General features: G+C 52.9%; 8 protein-coding genes across 8 annotated transcripts in view; 2 read left to right on the forward strand and 6 right to left on the reverse strand.

Annotated features, from left to right (window-relative positions):
• Positions 1-670, forward strand: part of SAICODRAFT_65409 (ubiquitin) — a gene marked incomplete at its 3' end in the record, with an annotated part of 1656 nt that extends 986 nt beyond the window's left edge. The window contains exons 6-7 of the mRNA XM_019170142.1: positions 70-297; positions 354-670. Coding sequence (XP_019024456.1) covers positions 70-297; positions 354-670 — 545 coding nt within the window. The remainder of the gene's footprint in view (positions 1-69; positions 298-353) is intronic.
• Positions 671-2245: 1575 nt separating this feature from the next.
• Positions 2246-3249, reverse strand: SAICODRAFT_7067 (uncharacterized protein; the record flags this gene model as incomplete). Its single annotated transcript, XM_019170601.1, has 3 exons — positions 2246-3067; positions 3129-3184; positions 3234-3249. The coding sequence occupies 3 exons, from the start codon at positions 3247-3249 to the stop codon at positions 2246-2248; spliced, it is 894 nt and encodes a 297-aa protein (XP_019024457.1).
• A 239-nt stretch (positions 3250-3488) lies between these two features.
• Positions 3489-6757, reverse strand: SAICODRAFT_18844 (uncharacterized protein). Its single transcript, XM_019166018.1, has 3 exons — positions 6634-6757; positions 4261-6580; positions 3489-4206 (listed from the first exon to the last, which is right to left on the reverse strand). Exons 1-3 carry the CDS (start codon positions 6712-6714, stop codon positions 3557-3559), a joined length of 3051 nt encoding a protein of 1016 aa, XP_019024458.1. The 5' UTR covers positions 6715-6757; the 3' UTR covers positions 3489-3556.
• Positions 6758-6902: 145 nt separating this feature from the next.
• On the reverse strand, positions 6903-7895 carry SAICODRAFT_30095 (uncharacterized protein). Its single transcript, XM_019167589.1, has 3 exons — positions 7651-7895; positions 7245-7589; positions 6903-7183 (listed from the first exon to the last, which is right to left on the reverse strand). The coding sequence occupies exons 1-3, from the start codon at positions 7706-7708 to the stop codon at positions 7068-7070; spliced, it is 519 nt and encodes a 172-aa protein (XP_019024459.1). The 5' UTR covers positions 7709-7895; the 3' UTR covers positions 6903-7067.
• Positions 7896-8002: 107 nt separating this feature from the next.
• SAICODRAFT_112746 (uncharacterized protein) lies at positions 8003-12874 on the forward strand. The gene is made up of 2 exons (XM_019165322.1): positions 8003-8374; positions 9956-12874. The coding sequence occupies exons 1-2, from the start codon at positions 8342-8344 to the stop codon at positions 12509-12511; spliced, it is 2589 nt and encodes an 862-aa protein (XP_019024460.1). The 5' UTR covers positions 8003-8341; the 3' UTR covers positions 12512-12874.
• SAICODRAFT_18847 (uncharacterized protein) lies at positions 12468-13440 on the reverse strand. Its single transcript, XM_019166019.1, has 2 exons — positions 12932-13440; positions 12468-12877 (listed from the first exon to the last, which is right to left on the reverse strand). Exons 1-2 carry the CDS (start codon positions 13286-13288, stop codon positions 12692-12694), a joined length of 543 nt encoding a protein of 180 aa, XP_019024461.1. The 5' UTR covers positions 13289-13440; the 3' UTR covers positions 12468-12691.
• Positions 13441-14773: 1333 nt separating this feature from the next.
• Positions 14774-17984, reverse strand: SAICODRAFT_18848 (WD40 repeat-like protein). The gene is made up of 2 exons (XM_019166020.1): positions 17352-17984; positions 14774-17298 (listed from the first exon to the last, which is right to left on the reverse strand). The coding sequence occupies exons 1-2, from the start codon at positions 17748-17750 to the stop codon at positions 14902-14904; spliced, it is 2796 nt and encodes a 931-aa protein (XP_019024462.1). The 5' UTR covers positions 17751-17984; the 3' UTR covers positions 14774-14901.
• A 303-nt stretch (positions 17985-18287) lies between these two features.
• SAICODRAFT_70942 (uncharacterized protein) lies at positions 18288-20464 on the reverse strand. The gene is made up of 2 exons (XM_019170629.1): positions 19847-20464; positions 18288-19793 (listed from the first exon to the last, which is right to left on the reverse strand). Exons 1-2 carry the CDS (start codon positions 20452-20454, stop codon positions 18395-18397), a joined length of 2007 nt encoding a protein of 668 aa, XP_019024463.1. The 5' UTR covers positions 20455-20464; the 3' UTR covers positions 18288-18394.
• Between the last annotated feature and the right edge of the window lie 248 nt (positions 20465-20712).

Below are 20712 nucleotides of genomic sequence, written 5' to 3' on the forward strand. Positions count from 1 at the left end.
GGAAAGCGTGAGTTTTGCCCCATTGACGCGTTTGTTTTGGCGTGTATGCTAACCTTGGTGGCGACACAGAGCTTGAGGATGGCCGCACCCTCTCCGACTACAACATCCAGAAGGAGTCTACTCTCCACCTTGTGTTGAGGTTGCGTGGTGGTATGCAGATCTTCGTCAAGACCCTCACCGGCAAGACCATCACCCTCGAGGTCGAGTCTTCTGACACCATCGACAATGTCAAGTCTAAGATTCAGGACAAGGAGGGTATCCCTCCCGACCAGCAGCGTTTGATTTTCGCCGGAAAGCGTGAGTTTGCCACCCGATCGTCTACGTTAATGGAATGTATGCTAACGTTTTTGCAGAGCTCGAGGACGGCCGCACTCTCTCCGATTACAACATCCAGAAGGAGTCCACCCTCCACCTCGTCCTCCGTCTCCGCGGTGGTATGCAAATCTTCGTTAAGACCCTTACGGGTAAGACGATTACCCTCGAAGTCGAATCCTCGGATACCATCGACAACGTCAAATCCAAGATTCAGGACAAGGAGGGCATTCCTCCCGACCAGCAGCGTCTTATCTTCGCCGGTAAGCAGCTCGAAGACGGCCGCACTCTCTCCGATTACAACATCCAGAAGGAGTCGACGCTTCACCTCGTCCTCCGTCTTCGTGGTGGTCAGTAAGCGCTTGGGTCGTTTACCGGATGTACACTCTTTTCTTTGTTTCGCCAAGTGCTAGGATCAAGTCGGGATTGATACGATAAGGGTATTTTTTCTGGGTAACTGGAGTTTTAAGCTGATAGGGCTTCTCTTTCTATGGATACACATCGTTATACGATTGTCGTTGACGGCACGTTTGTTCACTTGTTCATCGTAAGAATATAGCCCTCCTAAGTAAACAAAGCTGCGTCGACTTTGATAGCAATCGAAAACGGCGTTGAGTTTGCCCATATCACTTGCGCAAGCCACGCTAACGGAGTCCACTAGCGCCGTAGCTCTCGCTTGGCGGTACGGTCGACATAAGGAACATTTAACGTTCCTTGGAGACTGGAAAGGCAGTTTAAGAGTCAGTTCTAATAGTAATGGGAAGCGTTGAAGGCTCTACTACACAGTCGTGGGCGATATGACTACTTCGATTTTCCTGATAGGCATGCGGCCGCGGCCGGATTGCCGAATTCGAGGACAGACCGTTTTCCACGCACCTTTTCGACAGCGCTCGATCTTGCCGTGCTGGAGCGCCTGAGGGCAATCTTTGGTTTACAATAACGATTTCAAAGACGCAGTACAAAAGACATGGAGAACATTGCTGCGCACAAGTTAACGGACACAAGCCAGTCCAGACTCAGGATATCAGATGCCACGGGGACCACCAGGTGCTTCATGGTGTTCCCGGGTACGGTTAGAAAATCCTCTCCAAATCTGCCCTTTCAGGATCTCGAACGAGAGGAGCACCGCAACCCACCGAGCGTGTGCTCGGATGTGGCCTTCCCAGGATATGCAATATAGCCGGGGGCGGTCAGGCATCCCATCCTATGATACTTTCTTGAGGCCAGCATGGAAATGTGGCCTTGGATCTCCAGACAAAAGTACGGGACTTTGGTTCCTTTGCGGGAACCAACTGTGAAATGTTAGCCGTCGCAGACAATGTCTGTGCCTCTTTCCTTTCCTCAGTTCATTGCAGTCATCTTTTCGAAGCAACCTACACACCTGCCAAGAGATGGTTGTATCGGTAGCGACCACGGCGACGCAACCGAGAACAAACGGACCGGTAGCGATAACGACTGTGGGAAGTTATTAGACGTTTGTGACGAACTCGGACTTCATGCAGACCTGCTCCAACCTCAACAGCCATAATGATGAAAGTTCCTTCTTTTATCTTCTCGCTCAATTGTTGCTTCCCATATTACCTACTCTGGGGCCCGGGGAATTTGATGTGTACATGTAAAGGGGCGTCGTGCAGGTGTGATTAGAGCGGGACTTGAGAGATGGGGCTAGGTAGGAATATGCATGTGCAATCAGTCACTACGGCGACCAGCTGGCCATGGATCGGAGAGAAGGTTACAGGCCTACTCGAGCCTTTAGCCCGGACTTTTCTTTAAAATCATTAGAATCCATCGCAGTACTCGCTCACGGTCATACATAACGAAATTCGCACGCCCCAGCGTGCTTGCCCCTGGGTATTCGGAAGGGTAGCAGGCCATCCTCACAAAAAGAATGCTTCAACTAGCTCCTTCTCATACCCTATCTGACCATACAACCTCACAAACTCCCCTGAAAACTCCTCGTCAAACTTCCTGTGGAACTCGTACTCTCATCAATCTCACACCATTCACTTGTCGACGAAGCCAAACTCCTCGTCCCCTCCTCCTCCTCACCTTCGTCCTCCGAAGCAGAACTAACAGCACGGATATCGTGGTGTGAGGGAGCCATGACAAGCTCAGGACTCGCAGTCCCGGAACTGAAGGAGGCCGTCCAGGTGGGGGAGGTGAGGCCCGGGGAGTGAAGAGAGGCGAGAGGGGAGGAGGAACTGGGCGTGAGAACAAGCTCAGGCGATTCCTCCGGAGTTTCACTTGATAGGTTTCCCAACTCATGCGTGGAAGACTCTGCTTGATGGACTGGGAGAACCAAATTTGAGGCATGTTCGTCGCTGAAGGGGTTATCGACGCGCAACCCCTCTGTGTTCAAGTCGATTAAGTGTGCATCAGCAGCGGGCTTAGGCGTTCCCGGTGTCGAAGTGATGGTGGATGAAGTCGTACAATCCGAACTATCCTTTTCAATAGGACTGGCGATGTGGCGCCGCAGAGTGTTTGGCGCCGTCAAGTACACCGACCCGCCATCTGTCGAGCTCTGCACTCCACTCCTCCTACTTGCCTGACGACGTCGTTCTTGCAGCTCATGCTCACTTACAAAGACATCTCTACCACTCTCCGTACCCCAAGCGACAGGCTCCTCCTGCTCCTCTTGGGCGCGGCGCCCTGCCCTCCCGTGGCCAGACGAAAACGCAGCGTGCAAGTTCCGTTCACGTTTACGCGGCAAACGAATGCCGAACTTTCGCTCTGCAAGATCCACGACTTCATCCCACTGTATGAATTGTCAGCAGCGTATCCAGAGGAACGGGAACGCTATGCGATAGACTACACACCTCCTGGTAAATGATGAGCGAACCCGCAAGGACCACGGCGACACCCAGGAAAGCGGCTGTGCGGAATTGTCAGTCGGCTTCGAGCAACAGCAACTTGGCACATACCTGGATGGAGAGGCATAACTGCAAAACTTCCTCCTTATCTCCTTCCCGTCTCGCGCTGTCCAGGTTACTCTATCCCAGTCCGCGGCCAGAGTGGCGCGTGTGTGGCTGAAGCGGGGGATAAGTGATGGTGCGACGCAATCAACCACCACGGGTGTTATGCCTCGAGAAGGGTCACCTGCTTGAGGTCAAGGAAATCCTCATGTCCGATGGTTAACAAAACTCCAACTTAAGATTAGATTATACAAATAGAAGAATAAGCAGATATAAATAGGTATACACCAAGAACAAAATCCGTCTAACATCCGGCCTTTCCCACGCTGCTATTAGTAAGAAGGAGGTGCCCTTACAACCACCGTCGGCCTCGCATTGAACCATCCACTGAACGCATTCTTGAATCGACTCTTCTCCGCATCCTGAACTTCGAGTCTTCCACGGGTGTGAATTCCAATATTCTCGAGCTCCTCCCGGACGACCTCGTAATCCTCAGGAACACTCGCAACGACCTCCTCAACCGGACACCCCACATGGAGGTTCTCTCCAGCAATGGGATGGTCTGATGGATGCTCCCACATCGACCGATCGGTACCAATCCTCGGAGACTCGGACCACGCTGCGTTCAACGTATTCAACTGCTCTCCCAACGCCCTGTTCTGCTGCGCGATATCCTCCACCCTGTGCGCGATCTCGGGGATATGATGGACCTTGGCCAAGCCATCCCGGATATCGTTAAGTGCGTTACGACCAGTCCAGGCTGCGGTACCCAGCGTGAGCAGGGTAAGCAATCCCAAAGCCTTCCCCCAGCGGCGCCATTTCTTCACGGTTCGCTTCACCTCGGGTTCACGCGAGGTGTACTGAACTGCTGACTTGGTACCTGGGGGCAGGTAGTGCATCGTAACATGGTCGAAGTCGGAGTGCTTGAGCTTGTGCTCGCGAGTCGAGAAGGGGTGTTTGCAGCTGAAGACAGCTCGGGTCACTGTACACAGGTCGTTAGCCTTCGTACCACGAATTCGACAAACCAACTACGTACGTTTGTCAACATCAAAGTTTGCCTGAAAATCTTTGACGCTCCTGTCCAACACATACGGCAACTCCAACCTCTCCTTGCCCGTAACACCGATCGGAACCTGCCATGTCAACTCAATCCTATGCGCCTTCGCACCACCTGTTAAGTCCTTGACTCGCAGTCCGTGTCCAGTCTTATCCTTGAAGAGCACATTTAACCCAGCGATGGTGTCATTTACCTGCGCAAAGACTAAGTCACCTTCAGCCGGTCCAACGACATGCAACAACTCATCTTGCTCCTCATCAGACCTTACCGTAGCAAGAAATTTGATAAACCGGCACTTCAAAGCTTTCTCCCCGGTAATCTTACTCTCCTCAACCGTGATTTTGACAGAATCACACGCCAACTTTCCATCCGCATCCGCAAGCCATCCCGCGAGTCCACTGACCACAGCGGGCGTCAAGAACGTCGCCTGCACGATGACCGCCTCTGTCCTCGCTGGGTCCTCGGAGATGGAGTCAAACTTCGCCACGACATGCGTATCAACCCCCCTCGAAACACGAACCCACCCCTTCGGGCCCTGCTCAAGGCTGAACTCAAGCGGAAGCCCAGGTTGGATAACAGTGACATGCGACGAAACACCCTGGCAAACAACCGGGTACACCCTCGGTACGACCAATTTCATCGGTGCCCGAGACCTCGTTTTCTCTGAGAATACGATTTGGAGGAGATCCATGGCTTGGTCTGTAGGTCGAGTGACTTTGATGGTGCCCTCCTCTGTCCACTCCCAGTCGTGTCCCACATCACCGACCTTCACGAGTTCACCCCGCGAAGGCGTCCACCCATCCACATGGAGCTCCACAATCGCTTTCTCGGTATCAGGAAGTGCCTCGTCATCCTCCTCCGTAAAGTACAGATACACGGAATGCAAGATTCTTGTCTCAGTTGACTTACCATCAATATCACTATCGAGAGTCGTCGAGGTCTCGCACTTCCCGGTGTACTCCAAGGGCAGCGCATCGACCCTCTCCCTCCACTCAACATACCACGCTCTGTCGCTCTGTCCCGCCGAGCGGAGGTCATAGGTAGCACTAATCGTACTCTCCCCCTCCTTGACCTCGTCCGAAGCTGGGTGCGCCTTGAACTGCTGTTCATCACTACCTTCGACTTCAAACTCGACGCGAGCAGAACAATTGGCTTGCGGTAACCCGTCCAGCTCGAACCACTGCCACATTCCACGGGTCGCTTGGTAGATTGGTACCTTCGCACTGATTTGTACGAGGACATCCCCCTTGAATTCACGGTGCTCCGGGAACTTGAGCGTCAACACACCACCAATATCAAGAACATGGGGGTCCAGGTTCCTCTCCATCTCCGCAGATTCATCCTCACCAACATCATACGGCGGCGTCTCCCGCTCCGGAGTCTTAGCCGCAAACACGGCCGCAGGTTTGTTCTCAACGATCGGAGCTCCAAACCCGGGCGTCTCGGCCGCTACACTCGCCCACGTATTCCCACCCGCCACCGCAGCCTCCGGAGTTCCCTCCAGATAGGCCAACCCAGGCTGCGAGGTACTCACACCACTGTCACTCGGCGTACCCTGCTGCCCAGTCGTCCCCTGCGTTGCGGCAAACCCATAACTCGGCGGCGGGGTTTTCTGCTCTCCACCGCCCTCCGCCTGCGCAGCCTCATACTTTGGCGACGCGGTCCGCGGACGGGGTTTGTGGATTACCGTTCCCGTGGATTTCTGGGTATCCATGGTGGAGGAACGCTTCAGGAGGGGGATGCGGCTTCCGCCGGGGGTGCTACCGTTGTTGTTTGCGCCCTCGGTTTGAACGCGGCGGGGTTTATCGGCGCCGGCACCGCCATGGGAGGGACGACGAGGTGTCTCTGGTGACTGTTTGTCGCCGGAGCAAGCGCGCTTGATCTTTGGAGGAGATGAAGGAGATGTAGGGGAGCCACTGGCACGACGAGTAGAGGGAGCATTGGTCGATGTGCGCGCATCCGGATCACCGTCTCCCGCCCTCGTCGGTGGCGCACCCGTCGTCGGCCTCTCCTCTCCCATCGTCATCGTCGTATCTCCCGTCGCAAAAGAATGATACTCCGTCTCCTCTCCCTGCTCCCCTTGCCTTTCCTCTTCCCCAATTGGCTCCGTCTCAGCATCACTCCCACCCTCCCCCTCCGATGACGTCATAGGCACACCCAACACCTCCGTCGCATCATTCGCCTCAGAAGAAGTTCCATCCGGGTTGAGGAAGTGGATTTGAGTTTGGGAGGAGCGCCAGGTTGAGCGGTTGGAGAGGGTGTAGAGGGGGATGTGGGTTCCGGGTGGTGAGGATGGGAGCTGTGTCTCTCTGTCAGTTCAACGCGTCGCGCGTGCGACTGAGGGGGACTTACCCGAGCGTAGATTTGGAGTTCGGCCTGGGATGCGCTGGGTGAAGCGCGGGCTTTGATCACGAGCTGTTTGAGCTCTGGCATGTTGTTCACTTGGTAAACGGTGGTTGTTGGTTGTGTAGAGAGGTTCGAATGGATCGGAGGATGCGCGGCTGGTTTTGGACGCAACTTTAAATTGCCGGACGTGCGCGTGGGTCGCCCAGTAAGCCACCATTTGACGGAGGGGGTCATGAATGTATCAGGATAGATTGTAAGCTGTGGTCGTTTTGAGATGATGGGATGATCTGATTTGATTGCGTTTGATCTGCGCTGCCTCGGCGCCGTCGAATTTACTGTCTTTTTCGCTATGACTACCAACTCCCGAGACGAGCAATCGCCTCCTGGATGTATCACTTTTGGTGAATAGCCGGATCTACTTGGTTGTTGTTGTTCTTTTCCTACTCCTTCTGCTCCTCCTTCCTCAACAACCACTCATACTTCTTCGCCTTCTCCTCCCCAACAAGCCTCACCAACTCCTCCTTACTCATGAACTCATGATCATCAAATTCGAAACCTATCCACCCAGTCGTCAGTAACCCATCATAAGTACAGACTTCCCTCCTCAAAACACATACCCGGCGCAACAACCTCACTAATCAAGCACCCCTCCTCCCCCTCCGGCAAATAACTCGCCTTCCAATACTCCCCGGTAACAATCCACTGCAACCGCCCACTCTCCTGGCCCACCTCATACTCAATCACGTCTCTACTCCCGTCTTTAGGGATGAGGACGTAGATCCCACGACCGCGGTGGTGGAAGTGGGTGGTGGGGGATTTGTTGGTATGGAAGTGCCCCTTGGGGGAGCGGGAGTCGAGGAGGTAGAAGATTGTTGTTGTTAAGTTTCGGGTCGGTGGGGATTGGGAGTATGAGGCGGGGGCTGAGATGGTGCTCGTTGCTCGGTCGGTTTCTTTGAAGTAACCTGCCCGCTGATCGTTAGACGTCGTGTGGATACGTAGTTGGGCAGGTTTCTGAGGCCTTACCTCCTTCAGGGTGAGGGATAAGACCCAGTTGCTCGATTGCCTTCTCAGTCCAGGACATGTCGATGGTTGTTGCACTGATCTTCTTCGAGTACAACGTTCATGATCATGGCCATAGAGCTTATCGGAATCGTTATCGCCCGTGATTGCCAATGACGCCCAGCACTCCAAGCTCTTCAAGGGCCTTTCAGCTCTATAACCATTGAAAAACAGATCAACTTGCTCTCCGTGTACCTCCCCATACCGGCATGTTCTAAATATAGCACCCTTGTTCGCGGGCCCTTGCGGGGATGCAGCGCGACGCACATCGATGAGCCAAAATCCAACCCATCCGGGGGCCGCGGCATGCCTGAACCTTCGGCACTCTGCCTGAAATAGAACGCTGGAACAGTCATGTGTGGCTCCACCCTCTGCTATCAAGAGGGCATTCACCCGCTACACCAGCCCTTCAACTACACCAGCAGTCCATTCGTTGCGAGTCTGTCGTTAAGAGAACGGTAAACGATGCCGCCGAACTTGCTGGCTGAGTTGTATGCTGCCTTCCCTACCGGCTCGACATTCTTGACGCCAACGACCTTCCTCACATTCGACCACCGCTCCGAATACGCAAATGCCGAGACTGATGGCTACACAGATGAAGAGAAATCCTTCAAGGAATGGGGAATAGGTTTATTGTCGAGCCGAGTCTTCGAACATGCGTGGAAGAGGTCTGAAGACCAGGTTATCGGTATCATAAATGAGTATGAGAGACACATAACTTGCATCACTATGTAAATTGTGCTAAAACTCCTATAGGGAATCAAAGGCACTCCTCCATCTCCTCCCATATATCACCGACGAAATCACTATCGCCGGTATACAACTTCTGACAGCATTTACCCCCTCTACCCCTCTCCTCCTTCGTACCGCGTTCCACGCTGTCGATAACTCCATCCTCTCCGCTAGTTTCCACCCCATCCTCGTCCCATCTCCCCCTACACTTCACGGTGTCGATGGATTATTGGGCTGGCTCCTCTACTCCGCAACAACAGAGCAAGAACGCGAAGCCCTAAACCTACGCTACCTCAAACCCATCCACGAACACGAATCCGTCCCTGACCTCGCCCTCTTCACTGGACATCTAAAAGCTTTTGGATTCGTGGGTGAGAAATGGCGGTATTTACTTTGTCTGTTGACTGCGTTATGGCACCTAACCGCCTCAGACAAACCGGATAATGAGCGAATTCAGGATGCGGCGGATGTATTGTTCATGGAGGGTGAAGCGTTGAACACCCTCTGCTTGATTGAGGGGAGGAGTTACGTCGCTTCGGTCATCTATGGCATTGTACAGCGCTGGATTACCAAAGTCGTGTGTGGACGCGTGAATACTGGGATGTATACCGGTGATGCAGGGAGTATCGTCAATACGATATGGTTCCCCTGCCCTACGGATAAGATCTGCTCCGACTACATCTCCCAACACTCGCAAACTGTCCTCCGCGAGCTGCATCTCGACGGAATCGAGACACTCGTTGCGCTCCAAGACGAATCGTTGGTGGATGTGCAAACGCTCGAGAATGATTTACAGGAGACGAAGAGGATTGAGACGGTTGAGAATTTGTATGGGATTGTTGATGGGATGAGTCCGCTACGTGGGGTGTTTGAGGATGTGATGCAGAATGACCTTCAAGGAGAGGGTGTGATGCACCAAGAAGCCTACAAAGCGACACTGAGCAATGCGCGTTTGTGGGCTTGGATGGAGCTCAGGGGACACGGGAACGGGGAGTGGGATGCTGCCGCCACCTCGGCTCAAGCACGTTTGTTCAATTTGGCGGCGTTATCGACGATGCCGTATAACACCATCACATCCGACTACACCCACGCCGAATTCTGGGAACGCTTCGGACACCTTCTCATCGAGCCCGGTAACCTCTCCGATTTTTGCTCCATGCATGGTTTCGTGAATGGTGATGATGTCGTCGAGGGTCGGGAGCGTGTTTGGATTTCGGAGGAGATGTTTAGGTTTTTGGAGGATGGGCTCATGATGGGGATTGAGCAGGGGGAGGGCGAGGGCGAAGGGGAGGTTGGGGGTGTGGAGGAGAGTTTGTTGTATGATGATTTTATGCAGAGTCGGGAGGATTTGTTGCCGCCTGCGGAGGAGTACGCGATTAACGGGACGTATCCCCTCGATGTTAAGTTGGAGGCTGGACATCATGCGCCGATGGTTGTTGAGGTCAAGACCACTACGGCTCGGAAAATTTGGGTGGCGATCGTGTGGGGGTGTACGTGGTGGATCCCCTCCTTCCTCCTCCGCTATGTCGGTGGTATGCGTCGTCCGGACGTGCGTATGGCATGGCGTGAGAAATTGACGATCTGTTTTGGGATTGCGTTGCTCTGTGGTGCGGTGATTTTCTACATTATCTTCCTCGGGAAGCTCCTCTGTCCGGAGTTTGACAAAGTCTGGGATGCGAAGGAGGTCGCGCAGCATACCAATGACGATAACTTCTGGGTGAGTATTAGGGGTGGGGTGTATGATATATCCAAGTTCTGGAAATTGCAGCATTCTGATAGCACTACGACGACGGGGGCTGCGAATATGAAGCAATTCGCGGGGCTGGATTTGACAGAGTACTTTCCGCCGCCGTTGACGGCTGCGTGTCCGGGATTGGTCACGGAAGAGACGGTCTGGTTGTATCCAAACCTGACGATTGCGTCCGTGTCGACAGCTATGCACTATTCCGGTCCCATCAAGGAGGGCAATCCTACGACGAAGTTGTACGATATCAATTGGTATCAGAACACCTTCGCCCCAAAGATCAAAACGTTCTGGAAGGGTGATTTGGTGATTAGTGTGGATGATATCGATAATATGGGCAGTAACGAGCAGGAGAATATTGCGATTATTGATGGGAGGGTGTATGACCTTACCCAGTATTTTGCCACGAAGGAGATCATGCAAGGGGATCCCACTTATTCCTTCTTTGACCCGACGGTGGAGAGTATGTTTGTCGGGAGTGCTGGTCAGGATATCTCCAGTCAGTTCTGGAAGTCACCGGCAATTAATGAGACGACGCGGGCTGCTACGTATCAGTGTTTACAGAACGCGTTCTATGTCGGCCGAGTCGACTTCAGGAAGTCTGCCAGGTGTCAGGTGAATAACTACATCTTGCTCGGATTCACCTGCATTCTTTGTTCCGTCATCTTGATCAAGTTCTTGAGTGCCTTGCAATTCGGATCGAAGAGGAGGCCGGCGAGGCAGAATAAGTTTGTGATTTTGCAGGTACCGGCGTATACTGAGGGTGAGGATTCCCTGCGCAAAGCAATTGATTCGTTGGCGGATTTGGAGTATGATGATATGCGGAAGTTGATGTTTATCATTGTTGACGGAATCGTTACGGGAGGCGGGAATGAGAAGTCGACGTCGCAGATCATTCTTGATATCCTTGGTGTCGACACGACCAAAAATGAGCCGCCCCTTCTTCCGATGAAGTCGGTTGGAGAGGGATCGAAGCAGATGAACTATGGACGGGTCTATGCGGGATTGTATGAGTTTGATGGCCACGTTGTCCCGTATTGCGTAATCGTCAAATGTGGCAAACCCTCAGAAAGGTCAAAGCCGGGTAACCGCGGTAAGCGTGACTCTCAGGTCTTGCTGATGCAGTTCTTGAACCGCGTGCACTTCAATAAGCCATTGAACCCGCTGGAGTTGGAGATTTACCATCAGATCACGAACTTGATTGGTGTTGAGCCTCATGTGTATGAGTACATGCTCATGGTGGATGCCGATACCCAGGTTCGTTCGGACAGTTTGAACAGGCTCGTGGCATGTTGTGCGAACGACTCGAAGATCATCGGTATTTGTGGTGAGACGAGCATTGAGAATGAAGAGGGATCGTGGTGGACGATGATCCAGGTGTTCGAGTACTACATCTCGCATCACTTGTCTAAGGCCTTCGAGTCGCTCTTTGGCTCTGTTACTTGTTTGCCGGGGTGTTTCACCATGTACCGTCTTCGTACCGTCGATAAGCACAAGCCTCTCATTATTTCGGATAAGGTGATCAGGGAGTACTCTGATAACCATGTCGACACGCTGCACAAGAAGAACTTGCTTTCGCTTGGTGAGGATCGGTACTTGACGACGTTGCTGACCAAGCATTTTCCGATGTACAAGATGACGTTCACTCCCGACGCATTCGCTGTCACCACGTGTCCGGAGGACTTCTCTGTGCTTCTGTCCCAGCGTCGTCGTTGGATCAATTCTACAGTGCACAACTTGGCTGAGCTCATGTTCTTGCCGAACCTGTGTGGGTTCTGTTGTTTCAGCATGCGCTTCGTTGTTATTATCGACCTCTTCGGTACCATCATCCTTCCGGCGACTTTTGCGTACATCGTTTACCTCATCTACGTCGTGTCTTCTGGCGCAGGTGCATTCCCGTTGATCTCCATCATCATGATCGCGGCCGTGTATGGCTTGCAAGCGATTGTGTTTATCGTCAAGCGTCAATGGCAGCATATTGGCTGGATGATCACGTATATCCTGGCATACCCAGTTTACTCTTTCCTGCTCCCCGTGTATGCCTTCTGGCAGATGGACAACTTCTCCTGGGGTTCGACCCGCATTGTCATTGATGAGCGCACTGGCAAGAAGCAGGTCGTCGTCGACGTGGAGGATGAGGAAGGATTCGACGAGTCCATGGTACCGTTGGAGACCTGGAAGGATCACGCTGAGTTAAATGGTTTTGCGGTGCACGGGAAAGGGGCGGAGTTCAACGAGGTGCAATATGAGCTTGACAGGTGGTTTTACGCTCCGGAGACACTGGGGGAGGTGGGATATGCCGCTAAGGGCCATTTATCTTCTACAGAGAGTGAGAGTTGGGGGTATTGAAAAAGATTAATCAAGTGACCTTAAATTGATAATTTGCGTTCGTTGTTATATTCCTTATTGCATATCAAAATCACCTGTAAGTGGAGAAGTCTGAAATACGTTTACTCCCACGCCCACTAGTTCTGCACCTTATCCTTTCATTCCCCAGCTGCAGAGCACCAGCTAATTGGCACATTGCCATTAGACCTTCCCGTATACATGATCAAAATGATCAGAGCGAGATACGCGAGGTATGTCATTCATATACCCCTTCTGTTTGGTGGCCTTGATTGCAATGACATCGCCGTTATCATTACGACTGATTGTGGCTTCGCCGAGGTTCATGTTCAAGGTGCGCAACTTCCTCATACTTTGTCCGTAGAGCTTCTAAATCGTCTTCTGTGAGCCATGGCCGTGATTTGGGGGATCGGGTTGTCTTACCGCGTATTTTAGAAGCAATTCGGCATCTGGAATATCCTGTCCTTCAGTATTCTCTTCTTCCAACATCAGCATCTTCTCCACTCTCTTGCACCCTTTTCCTAATGCTGCCGCAAGCTCCTTGTCCTCAGATCCTGCCTTCCCTTCACGACACGCGAGCAACAAGTGACTGAGATGGGGCATTTTCCCACACGCAAGAGCCATCTTGGACGTAAACTTTGTGACCATCGCACAAAAGAACGAGACGCGTTCATGTGTGACAGCGTCGCATAATTCGAGAAAATCCAAAGGCCATAACACCGTGTCAACACGCACCATACGGAGGAAGGGTCGGCCTTCTTTGCCTTTTTCAAAATCCATCTGCCAATATACGTGCGGGATCACCTCTTCAGGCAGCCCATCAGTCCAAGCAGCTAGACGTTGAATAACCCCAGGTTTGTGACTGAGAGACGGAGAGAAGTCGGGGTCGGATCTGATGCTCACGTTCGACAACTCGATGACCCTGATTCCTGTGTGCTTTTTGAGAAAGGAGTCAAACGAAGGCGAATCGATGCAGACACCAGTAAGCTTCAGTGCCTCTAACTTTGACCATCGAAAAGCTCCATTGCTAAGTAACACGTTTGTAGAAGCTTCATCGACCTGAACTTGTAGTTTCCTGAGTAAAGGCAGGTGACGAAGAATGTCGGCCAAAACCTGGACGTATCGTTGGGTGAGTTTCTTGAATTTGGAACGAGTCATTGCAATGAAGTGTAGAGTTTGTAATTGCGGCATTTCTTTGATAATCTCCAGGCGCTTGAGCTCCCTGTTCACTCTCCCATCCTGGTGAGTTCCGGCTTGAACCGGTGCTATGGTCGATGCCAAGGCAATGGCACCGCCCAAGAACAAAGAGGTCAAAGTTTTGGTAGATGCCAAAGTTGGAAATGATGAGTCTGGCATTATCGAATGTAGCGTGCCAAAGTAAAACGTGCGAAGGTCATGCGTCTGAGATATAACCTTGGTTACAACGCGTGCGAAAGAAGCTTCCCGCGTGTGGTTCACAGCCGGGAAGAGCCGTTTCAAATCGCTTATTTTTCCCTCAGCAACCATGTCGCTCAAGTCATCCTTATCGAACTCGCTCCAGAAAGCACAAGCGTTTACATTGAAGGTGATAGATTGAAGATGCTTCCCGGTATGGTTGCTGTCGACGAGAATTTTAGCTACGGGTAAATGCGCATATCTGAGGGCTGACATACCACTTGTTCACTCTCCCAAGAAGGGACTCGGACGACCCGTCCAGAAACAAGAAGAGGTGGCTGTAAAGCAGCGGCGTTGCCAAACGGTTCCACTGTCTGTTCACCAGTGCGCATGCGGCCAGGTTCCTCTGATACGCAGTACCTCTCCAGTCAAACACCTCGTTGAGGATCTTCTCCAACACCTTGCGAGGAAACCCTGACTTGTAAGTGCATCGTTGACAGCCCGGCGACTGAGGAGGCGAAGGAATGCCGTTGGTCTTCCGCCCTTTGCGACGATACACTGGAGCCACACTTGCCTTGTCCATACCTGACCTTGGAGCAGTGGATGGAGTTGGTACGACGTCGCTGAGCTATTGATGGGTCTGCTGGCCAGGGCCCTGGGACATGCCAGTTCATCTTACTGAGCCGTGGAAAGGGAGGTAATCTATGTGACATTGACATCAAGGCTACTTCAGTCGTGTTCGGACCGCAGCCGCAACGTTGATCGACACGAATTCTTCCCACGCAAGTGGCACCGTGTTACAGCAAAATAAACCAACTGCTATTACCAACGACGAATAACTCATAAATGCTTAAGCTTCCGAAAAACAAACCCAGAATCAGAAAAAAAAATGCCCGGACAAACAACCAACACAACGGACATACATCTAACGATACCAACCGAGCCCATGATCCTTCCTTCCCAAAGCCATTCTAATCCCCGCCATTCCCTGCCCAACAACACTAACGCTGCGCATTTGCTTATATGAGAGCATTCCCTTCTTCATCGTACATCTCATCATCTTGAATCACCATTCGCGTACCGAGCTCCTCGGCAGGAACACCTTCCGCAGCCGCTCCGAAATCCAGGACCTCAATCCAGGTGAGGTTGTCCCTCTGCACAGCAGCGACACACCTCCGGTCATCGAATCTGATCTGCCAGACGTTGCTCAAGCCAGTGAGCAAATCCCTGACGAACCTTCCAGTTTTGATGTCCCACATCTTCAACGTACCATCGCTACCGCTAACAACCTTGTACTCATCATGCTGAAAGCAAGTGATGGCACTGGTGTGCGCAGACAATACATACTCACAACGTCCACTCTCAGGATCCCAGACCCGGAGAGTGGAGTCCGCAGCAGCAGAAACGAGGTAATCGGCGGAAAGATCCAGCAATCCAACAAGTGAAGTATGACCCTCGAGGTTCCACAAACAGGTACCAGTCTCCATACTCCACACCTTGACAATCCAGTCCATACTACCACTAACGCAGCGCTGACGTTTGGGATCGATGACGACGCTGTAGACCTTCTGCGCATGACCCCTCAGGATCCATTGACACTCGCCAGTGGAGATACGCCAAACACGGACAGTGGTGTCGTAACTACCACTGACCATCTGATCACCATGTGCAGAGACCGCACGAACAGAGGAGGTGTGTCCTTGCAGAGTGCGGAGATGGTATGGGTTGTCACCAATCTGATCGATACCACCAGCCTCACCCGGTGAGTCCGGAGGAGGACGGATGTACGGCTCATCATCCTCCTGCGGAAGCTTCCAGACACGCAACGTCGAATCACGAGATCCAGTTACGATAACCGGGAACTTGGGCTCAAACATCGGCTTACCGCGGGAGTCATGTCCGACTATTTGAGGTTGCACAATTTGCAAACAACGCACCGTTGAAGTGTGTCCATAGAACACCTGCGTGCACTCGCCTTTCTCGATATCCCAGACACGGACAGTACGGTCGGTAGATCCCGAGACGAGAGTGTTCCCCTCATACCTCAACGCCCAAACACCACCCTCATGGCCCCTGAGCCTCTTCTTCAAGGCGCCATTACCAGTGTCGTAAACATTGATACAAGTATCATCAGATCCAGACACAATCTTCTCCGAGTCAAACTGCAAACAAGTCACAACCATACTCCCGTGTCCCGTGAAGGAGATATGCCTCGGCTCACCCTCAGGATCCATCCACGTCTTCCGCGTAACATGATGACGCCGGTAAATATCCTTGAACAGGTGTTGAGAAGGAAGAGGCTCCTCATGTCCCTCAGACTTCAACTGATCCGCAAACTCCGCCATCGAAGTCCGTCTCTTGGCCTGATTAGCGCGCTCAGTGACATGCAAACCAACAGGCACCTCATCCAGATGGACCACTTCAGGCGCCTCCAAAGGTGCCTGCATCCCCCATCTCTCCTGAATAGCCCTGTCCAGCTCTCTTTGATCGAGTTTGTGACCATCAGCCTCGAACAACCTCTTCCAAGTCCACTCATCCGAATCCACGATTGCCCTCCAACGTTTCGAAACCTGCGCCGCCCGACACAGGGACCGAACATCGAGGTACTGCAATACCTGCAACGCCAGCTCGTACGGCAAATGAGCAAGGAAGTCGCGCTGCAAGGTGGGGTTCACGACACCGGCGACAAACTGCAAGGTCTTGATATTCGAGCGACGAAGGAGGTGGTACATCATGTACGTCTGAACATTTGGCGGAAGACGGTCAAATGTTTCGAGCATGGTCGGGATCTCCATCATTGCTTGCGTCCCCTTTGACGCCACCACATCTGCTGCATCCAACTTTTGTATCCGCTCAAAAGTGGTCGATTGCGTCGCCCCTTCGGGTTCATGTACCTGTTTCGAGTCGAAGTAACCCAACGCATGTCCTCCGCGAGCGAGCGCTGCCGAAATAGGCGACATCTTCGGTGACGGTAGAGACATAGGCTGAGCACTTGATGTCGGTGAAACCGGTTCGTGTGGAGTCGTTCCCTGCTGCACCGGGGCGTCATCGAAAGCGGGAGCGTCCTCAAGTTTCGTCGGCGTAGGCTCTTGCTGAATCTGACGAAGGAGCTCGCCAGGGCGGCCAGCTCTCACAGGACGAGGCGCATATTGGACGGCAGGCCTCGACGTCGGTGTAGTGGCGCTAACCAAGGCAACCGGCATCGACATCGACTCCGTCCTACCCTTCCTTTTCTTGTGAGAACCAGGATCACTTCCAGTCAATGCATCAGAGGAAGATTGCTCCAGAGGGGATCCAGGACGCTTGACTTGTCGCACGGCAGCACAGGCTGACTCGCTGGGCTTGCCCTGCAGGGCGAGGGGATCCTTATAGCCCGTATTGGGTGTCTTTTGTAACCTGGAAATAGATTCTTGAAGCTGTAGGAGCATGTTAGCATTGCACTTGAACTGGGCAGTTCTTCACGTCCTACCTGCACGATAGACCTCTCCGGGTCCCCACTCTCCTCAAACTTAGATACCTTACCATCCAACTCAAACGAAAAACTCCGTAACGAAGTCGGCGTAGGTGCATCCCTCAACGGATACTGCCTCGCATCCAACTCCGGCCTCTTCTTCGGTGGCTTCAAAACCAGGGGCGGGTATGTCGTCGTAGTCGTGGTAGTAGTAACCGTGGTCGTGGTCTTCACAGTCGGTGTCAACGTCCACTGTCCAACAGATGGAACATCCAGTGCCGACTCCTCCTCCATGTCTTGTGATTGTTTCTGTTCGTCGAGTGGAGACTGAGAGGCTGGCGTAACCAGAGAAAGGGCAGAAGACTCCCGTGGTCGAGAGGTGCTGATGTCGATATGCAAAGGGTGTGTTGAGTCCATTCAAAGCGTGTATTCCGGATGTTGCTTCACACCGGGCCGGACCTTATGGGGTATATGCAGCAATTAAACGGGCGGATACGTCGGTAAATGCCAAAGACAGCGATACGGACAAGTCAGTCTTGACGAAATGTTTGAGGGTAAGCGAGATATCAAGGGTTGCAGGCTGGTATACAGTCGTCCTGTCCCTCGCTTTGCAATGTCCGACGGGGGTTGTCGTGTTGCTCCTCGGAGTTTGGCTGGTGTTTGTGGCCTGCGTCCTGGGAAAGGCACTGCGGGGCATAGGGGCGCCCGCCTGCAGGCAACAACCACCCTGGGACACCTGCGTCCGTCAAAGTTAAACACGAACTTGGACGAAAATGAATCGCTGTTGAACAGCTTCGTTGCTTTTTGTTTCTGTGTTTTAATTGGGATGAAGTGATGAGGAGTGTGCTTGCTTTGCCGGGTCCGGGAGTCTACGTCGATCCATGGTCATCAGACGCGGCGAAGAGAATGGTAGATGATAGTAACTTGATAGTCCTAGGTATCCCGCGTATAACGCTCAAACAAAACTCCTTAACATCCCAGAAGAAATGAAAAACACCCCGCTGAAACCTCTCCAACGCTCACAAAATGTCTGTATACCCATGTATCTTTGCACTTCACCCTCACATCATCTCCAACTCCCTCTCCAAAGCCTCCAAATCCCTCCTCTGAGTCCGCTCACTCCTCCTCTTAATACTCCTCGGCGTGTCTGGGACCAGTTCCCCTCCAAAACTCCCAATGCCCACCCCAATCCTTCCCACCTTCCTCGGCGTAACCGGTACCGGTATCTGCATCGGCAACGGCTCTTCCACCAAAACTCTCGCCGTAGTAGAAGCTTTGTGAAGCTGCTCATGCGCCAGCGCATACTCATCATCAAGAAGCATCAACTCCTCCAACATATCATCCAACAACGCATCCCCAATCCTCTCTCCCGCCCCAAGTCCACCCAGATCCAGCTCCGCATGCCCTAACGTCGGACTCTCGTCAACAGCGACATACGTCCTTTTCACCTCCCCAACTTGCTGCGTCATGACCGGTTGAGTTCGCACCTGACTCTCCTCCCTCGGCAGTGACCGTTGTCTCCCCCTAAGCATCCTAACATCCTCCACGAAAATCGGTGGCGCGACAGATACAGGCGGTCCCGGAATCCCCGTACTTGGCGGTGGTGGTGGACCCCGTGGTGTAGGGGGTAACCCAACAGGCGGCGGTGGTGCAACCGGCGCCGGCGGCAGATTCTTATTCAGACCCAGGCTGTTTTTCCGTCTGATCACAGTCCGATCCTTCACAATCGGTACACCCGGGAAACTCTCCAACCCCATTCCCAATCTCAGTCCCGGACTCGGCATTGATCCTGCGCTGTTGGTGGTCGCTGCACTCGGTCTCCTCCCAAGCCCAGACCCCTGCTGTATTGTCGGCGAAGGTGGCAGCGGCGGCAGCACGGTTTTCGGCACGTCTCCTATCCTAAACGTCGGCAGCGCCGGCTCATCGCCCCAATTCAACGCCTTACTACTCTTCTGCTTCAACACAACATGTTTTCTCTCCGCTCCTGCTGCTCCCGAACGTGTGGTACTCGTGCTCATGCTCTGCATCGACCGCATGCTCGCCACACTCCTCTGACTTCTTAAACTCTCTCTTCGTTCTGGTTCGAATGGAGCAGGGGCAAGGGATGGTGAAGCCCTGTGCGTGGTGTTCGTCGAAGTCCGTGATAACCGATTCGACTCATCAAACCCTGAATCCCGCAAATCCCTCGCCGAACTCTTCGCTGACACAACCGGCGGCCCAGGCGGTGGTGGTGGCGGCATCATACTCGGTGGTGCTGGGCTTGATGAAAGTTGTGACTGTGGTTGCTGTACGCGTACCAAATTCGAGAAAGTAGGGATCTTGAGTTTTGATTTGCCGGACTTTGAGGATACGGACGACGAATGCGGCATGGTGGATGGTTGTCGGTAAGATTGTGCGATTGCCTGTTGTCGCGTAATTCGTGGACCGTATTCGTCCAAATCCGTGCAGACGGTGCCGTCACTGTAGCATTCATCAGCATACATCCCCATCATTCTCAACCAAACAGTACGTACCTCCTCGGAATATCCTGCGTCCGCATCGCTCTCTCCGTCATACTCTCCATCCGCCCCGACACCGTCGATGCTGGCGTAGTCGAAGGCTGCTTACTCCTCAACCCATTCACATACATATGCGGATGCGGAAACTTCATCTCCATCCCCATCTTCGGACTAGCACTCTCAAAGCTCTTGATACTACTCTGTGCCGGCGTCAAAGGCGGTGGTTGTGTCGAGCCCGTACTCCCACTCGCCGGCCTCCACCCCGAGCCCCCACTCTTATGAGAATTAGAAATAGGCTGGACATGGCCAACGGGATCTGATCCCACATGCACATTCGCCAATCCCAACGAAGGCTGGGTGCCAAATTGTCCCCCAGGGTTCAGCGTAAGGGGCCTCTCTTCCCTTGACGCTAACACGTCGCGTGGTTCGCTGTCAGCGACGATCTCTCCGTTTCTATACCGGTAAGTCTCAACAGTGCTCGCACTCCTACTCATGCTACTCGTCGTGCTGCTCCGTCGCGATAATCGCGAGGTGTTTGAGTGCCCGTCGACCGAGGTCGTGTCGTCTTCTGCGAGTTTAAAGAGGTTGCTGAATGTTGGAACCTTCATCTTTGGACGTGCCATAGCGGCGGCCGTCTCTCAGCAATCAAGGGTATCCAGCGAAAGCGACGGAGAGCGATGTTGGATGGGATGTATGCGGGTAATAGATGTCAGTTGTTACTCACCTCCCTACTCAGCACTGGCCTCCTTCCTCTTTAACACGTTAAGGGTTCTATGGATTTACCTTAAATTACGAACTCTAGTGCCTTGCACTAAGCCGTGCGTGAGTGTGTGACACGGCCACCAAGACACCGCCATCAATGCACTTGCGCCCTGGACTGA

This window comes from Saitoella complicata, assembly GCF_001661265.1.
Source record: "Saitoella complicata NRRL Y-17804 unplaced genomic scaffold SAICOscaffold_10, whole genome shotgun sequence".
Taxonomy (NCBI): domain Eukaryota; kingdom Fungi; phylum Ascomycota; class Saitoellomycetes; order Saitoellales; family Saitoellaceae; genus Saitoella; species Saitoella complicata.

Bases quoted from the DNA above. Each gene is read 5' to 3' on its own strand.
- SAICODRAFT_112746 (XM_019165322.1), top strand. From the start codon at position 8,342: ATGCGTGGAAGAGGTCTGAAGACCAGGTTATCG. The intron at 8,375-9,955 runs GTATCATAAATG...GTCGGTGGTATG, and splicing joins GTCTGAAGACCAGGTTATCG to CGTCGTCCGGACGTGCGTAT.
- SAICODRAFT_18847 (XM_019166019.1), bottom strand. From the start codon at position 13,288: ATGGATTTTGAAAAAGGCAAAGAAGGCCGACCCTTCCTCCGTATGGTG. The intron at 12,878-12,931 runs GTAAGACAACCC...AAGACGATTTAG, and splicing joins AATTGCTTCTAAAATACGCG to AAGCTCTACGGACAAAGTAT.
- SAICODRAFT_70942 (XM_019170629.1), bottom strand. From the start codon at position 20,454: ATGGCACGTCCAAAGATGAAGGTTCCAACATTCAGCAACCTCTTTAAA. The intron at 19,794-19,846 runs GTACGTACTGTT...TGAATGCTACAG, and splicing joins ACGCAGGATATTCCGAGGAG to TGACGGCACCGTCTGCACGG.
- SAICODRAFT_18848 (XM_019166020.1), bottom strand. From the start codon at position 17,750: ATGGACTCAACACACCCTTTGCATATCGACATCAGCACCTCTCGACCA. The intron at 17,299-17,351 runs GTAGGACGTGAA...ATGCTCCTACAG, and splicing joins CGGAGAGGTCTATCGTGCAG to CTTCAAGAATCTATTTCCAG.
- SAICODRAFT_18844 (XM_019166018.1), bottom strand. From the start codon at position 6,714: ATGCCAGAGCTCAAACAGCTCGTGATCAAAGCCCGCGCTTCACCCAGC. The intron at 6,581-6,633 runs GTAAGTCCCCCT...AGAGAGACACAG, and splicing joins AACTCCAAATCTACGCTCGG to CTCCCATCCTCACCACCCGG. The intron at 4,207-4,260 runs GTACGTAGTTGG...ACCTGTGTACAG, and splicing joins AAACTTTGATGTTGACAAAC to TGACCCGAGCTGTCTTCAGC.
- SAICODRAFT_30095 (XM_019167589.1), bottom strand. From the start codon at position 7,708: ATGTCCTGGACTGAGAAGGCAATCGAGCAACTGGGTCTTATCCCTCAC. The intron at 7,590-7,650 runs GTAAGGCCTCAG...ATCAGCGGGCAG, and splicing joins TATCCCTCACCCTGAAGGAG to GTTACTTCAAAGAAACCGAC. The intron at 7,184-7,244 runs GTATGTGTTTTG...CTGGGTGGATAG, and splicing joins TAGTGAGGTTGTTGCGCCGG to GTTTCGAATTTGATGATCAT.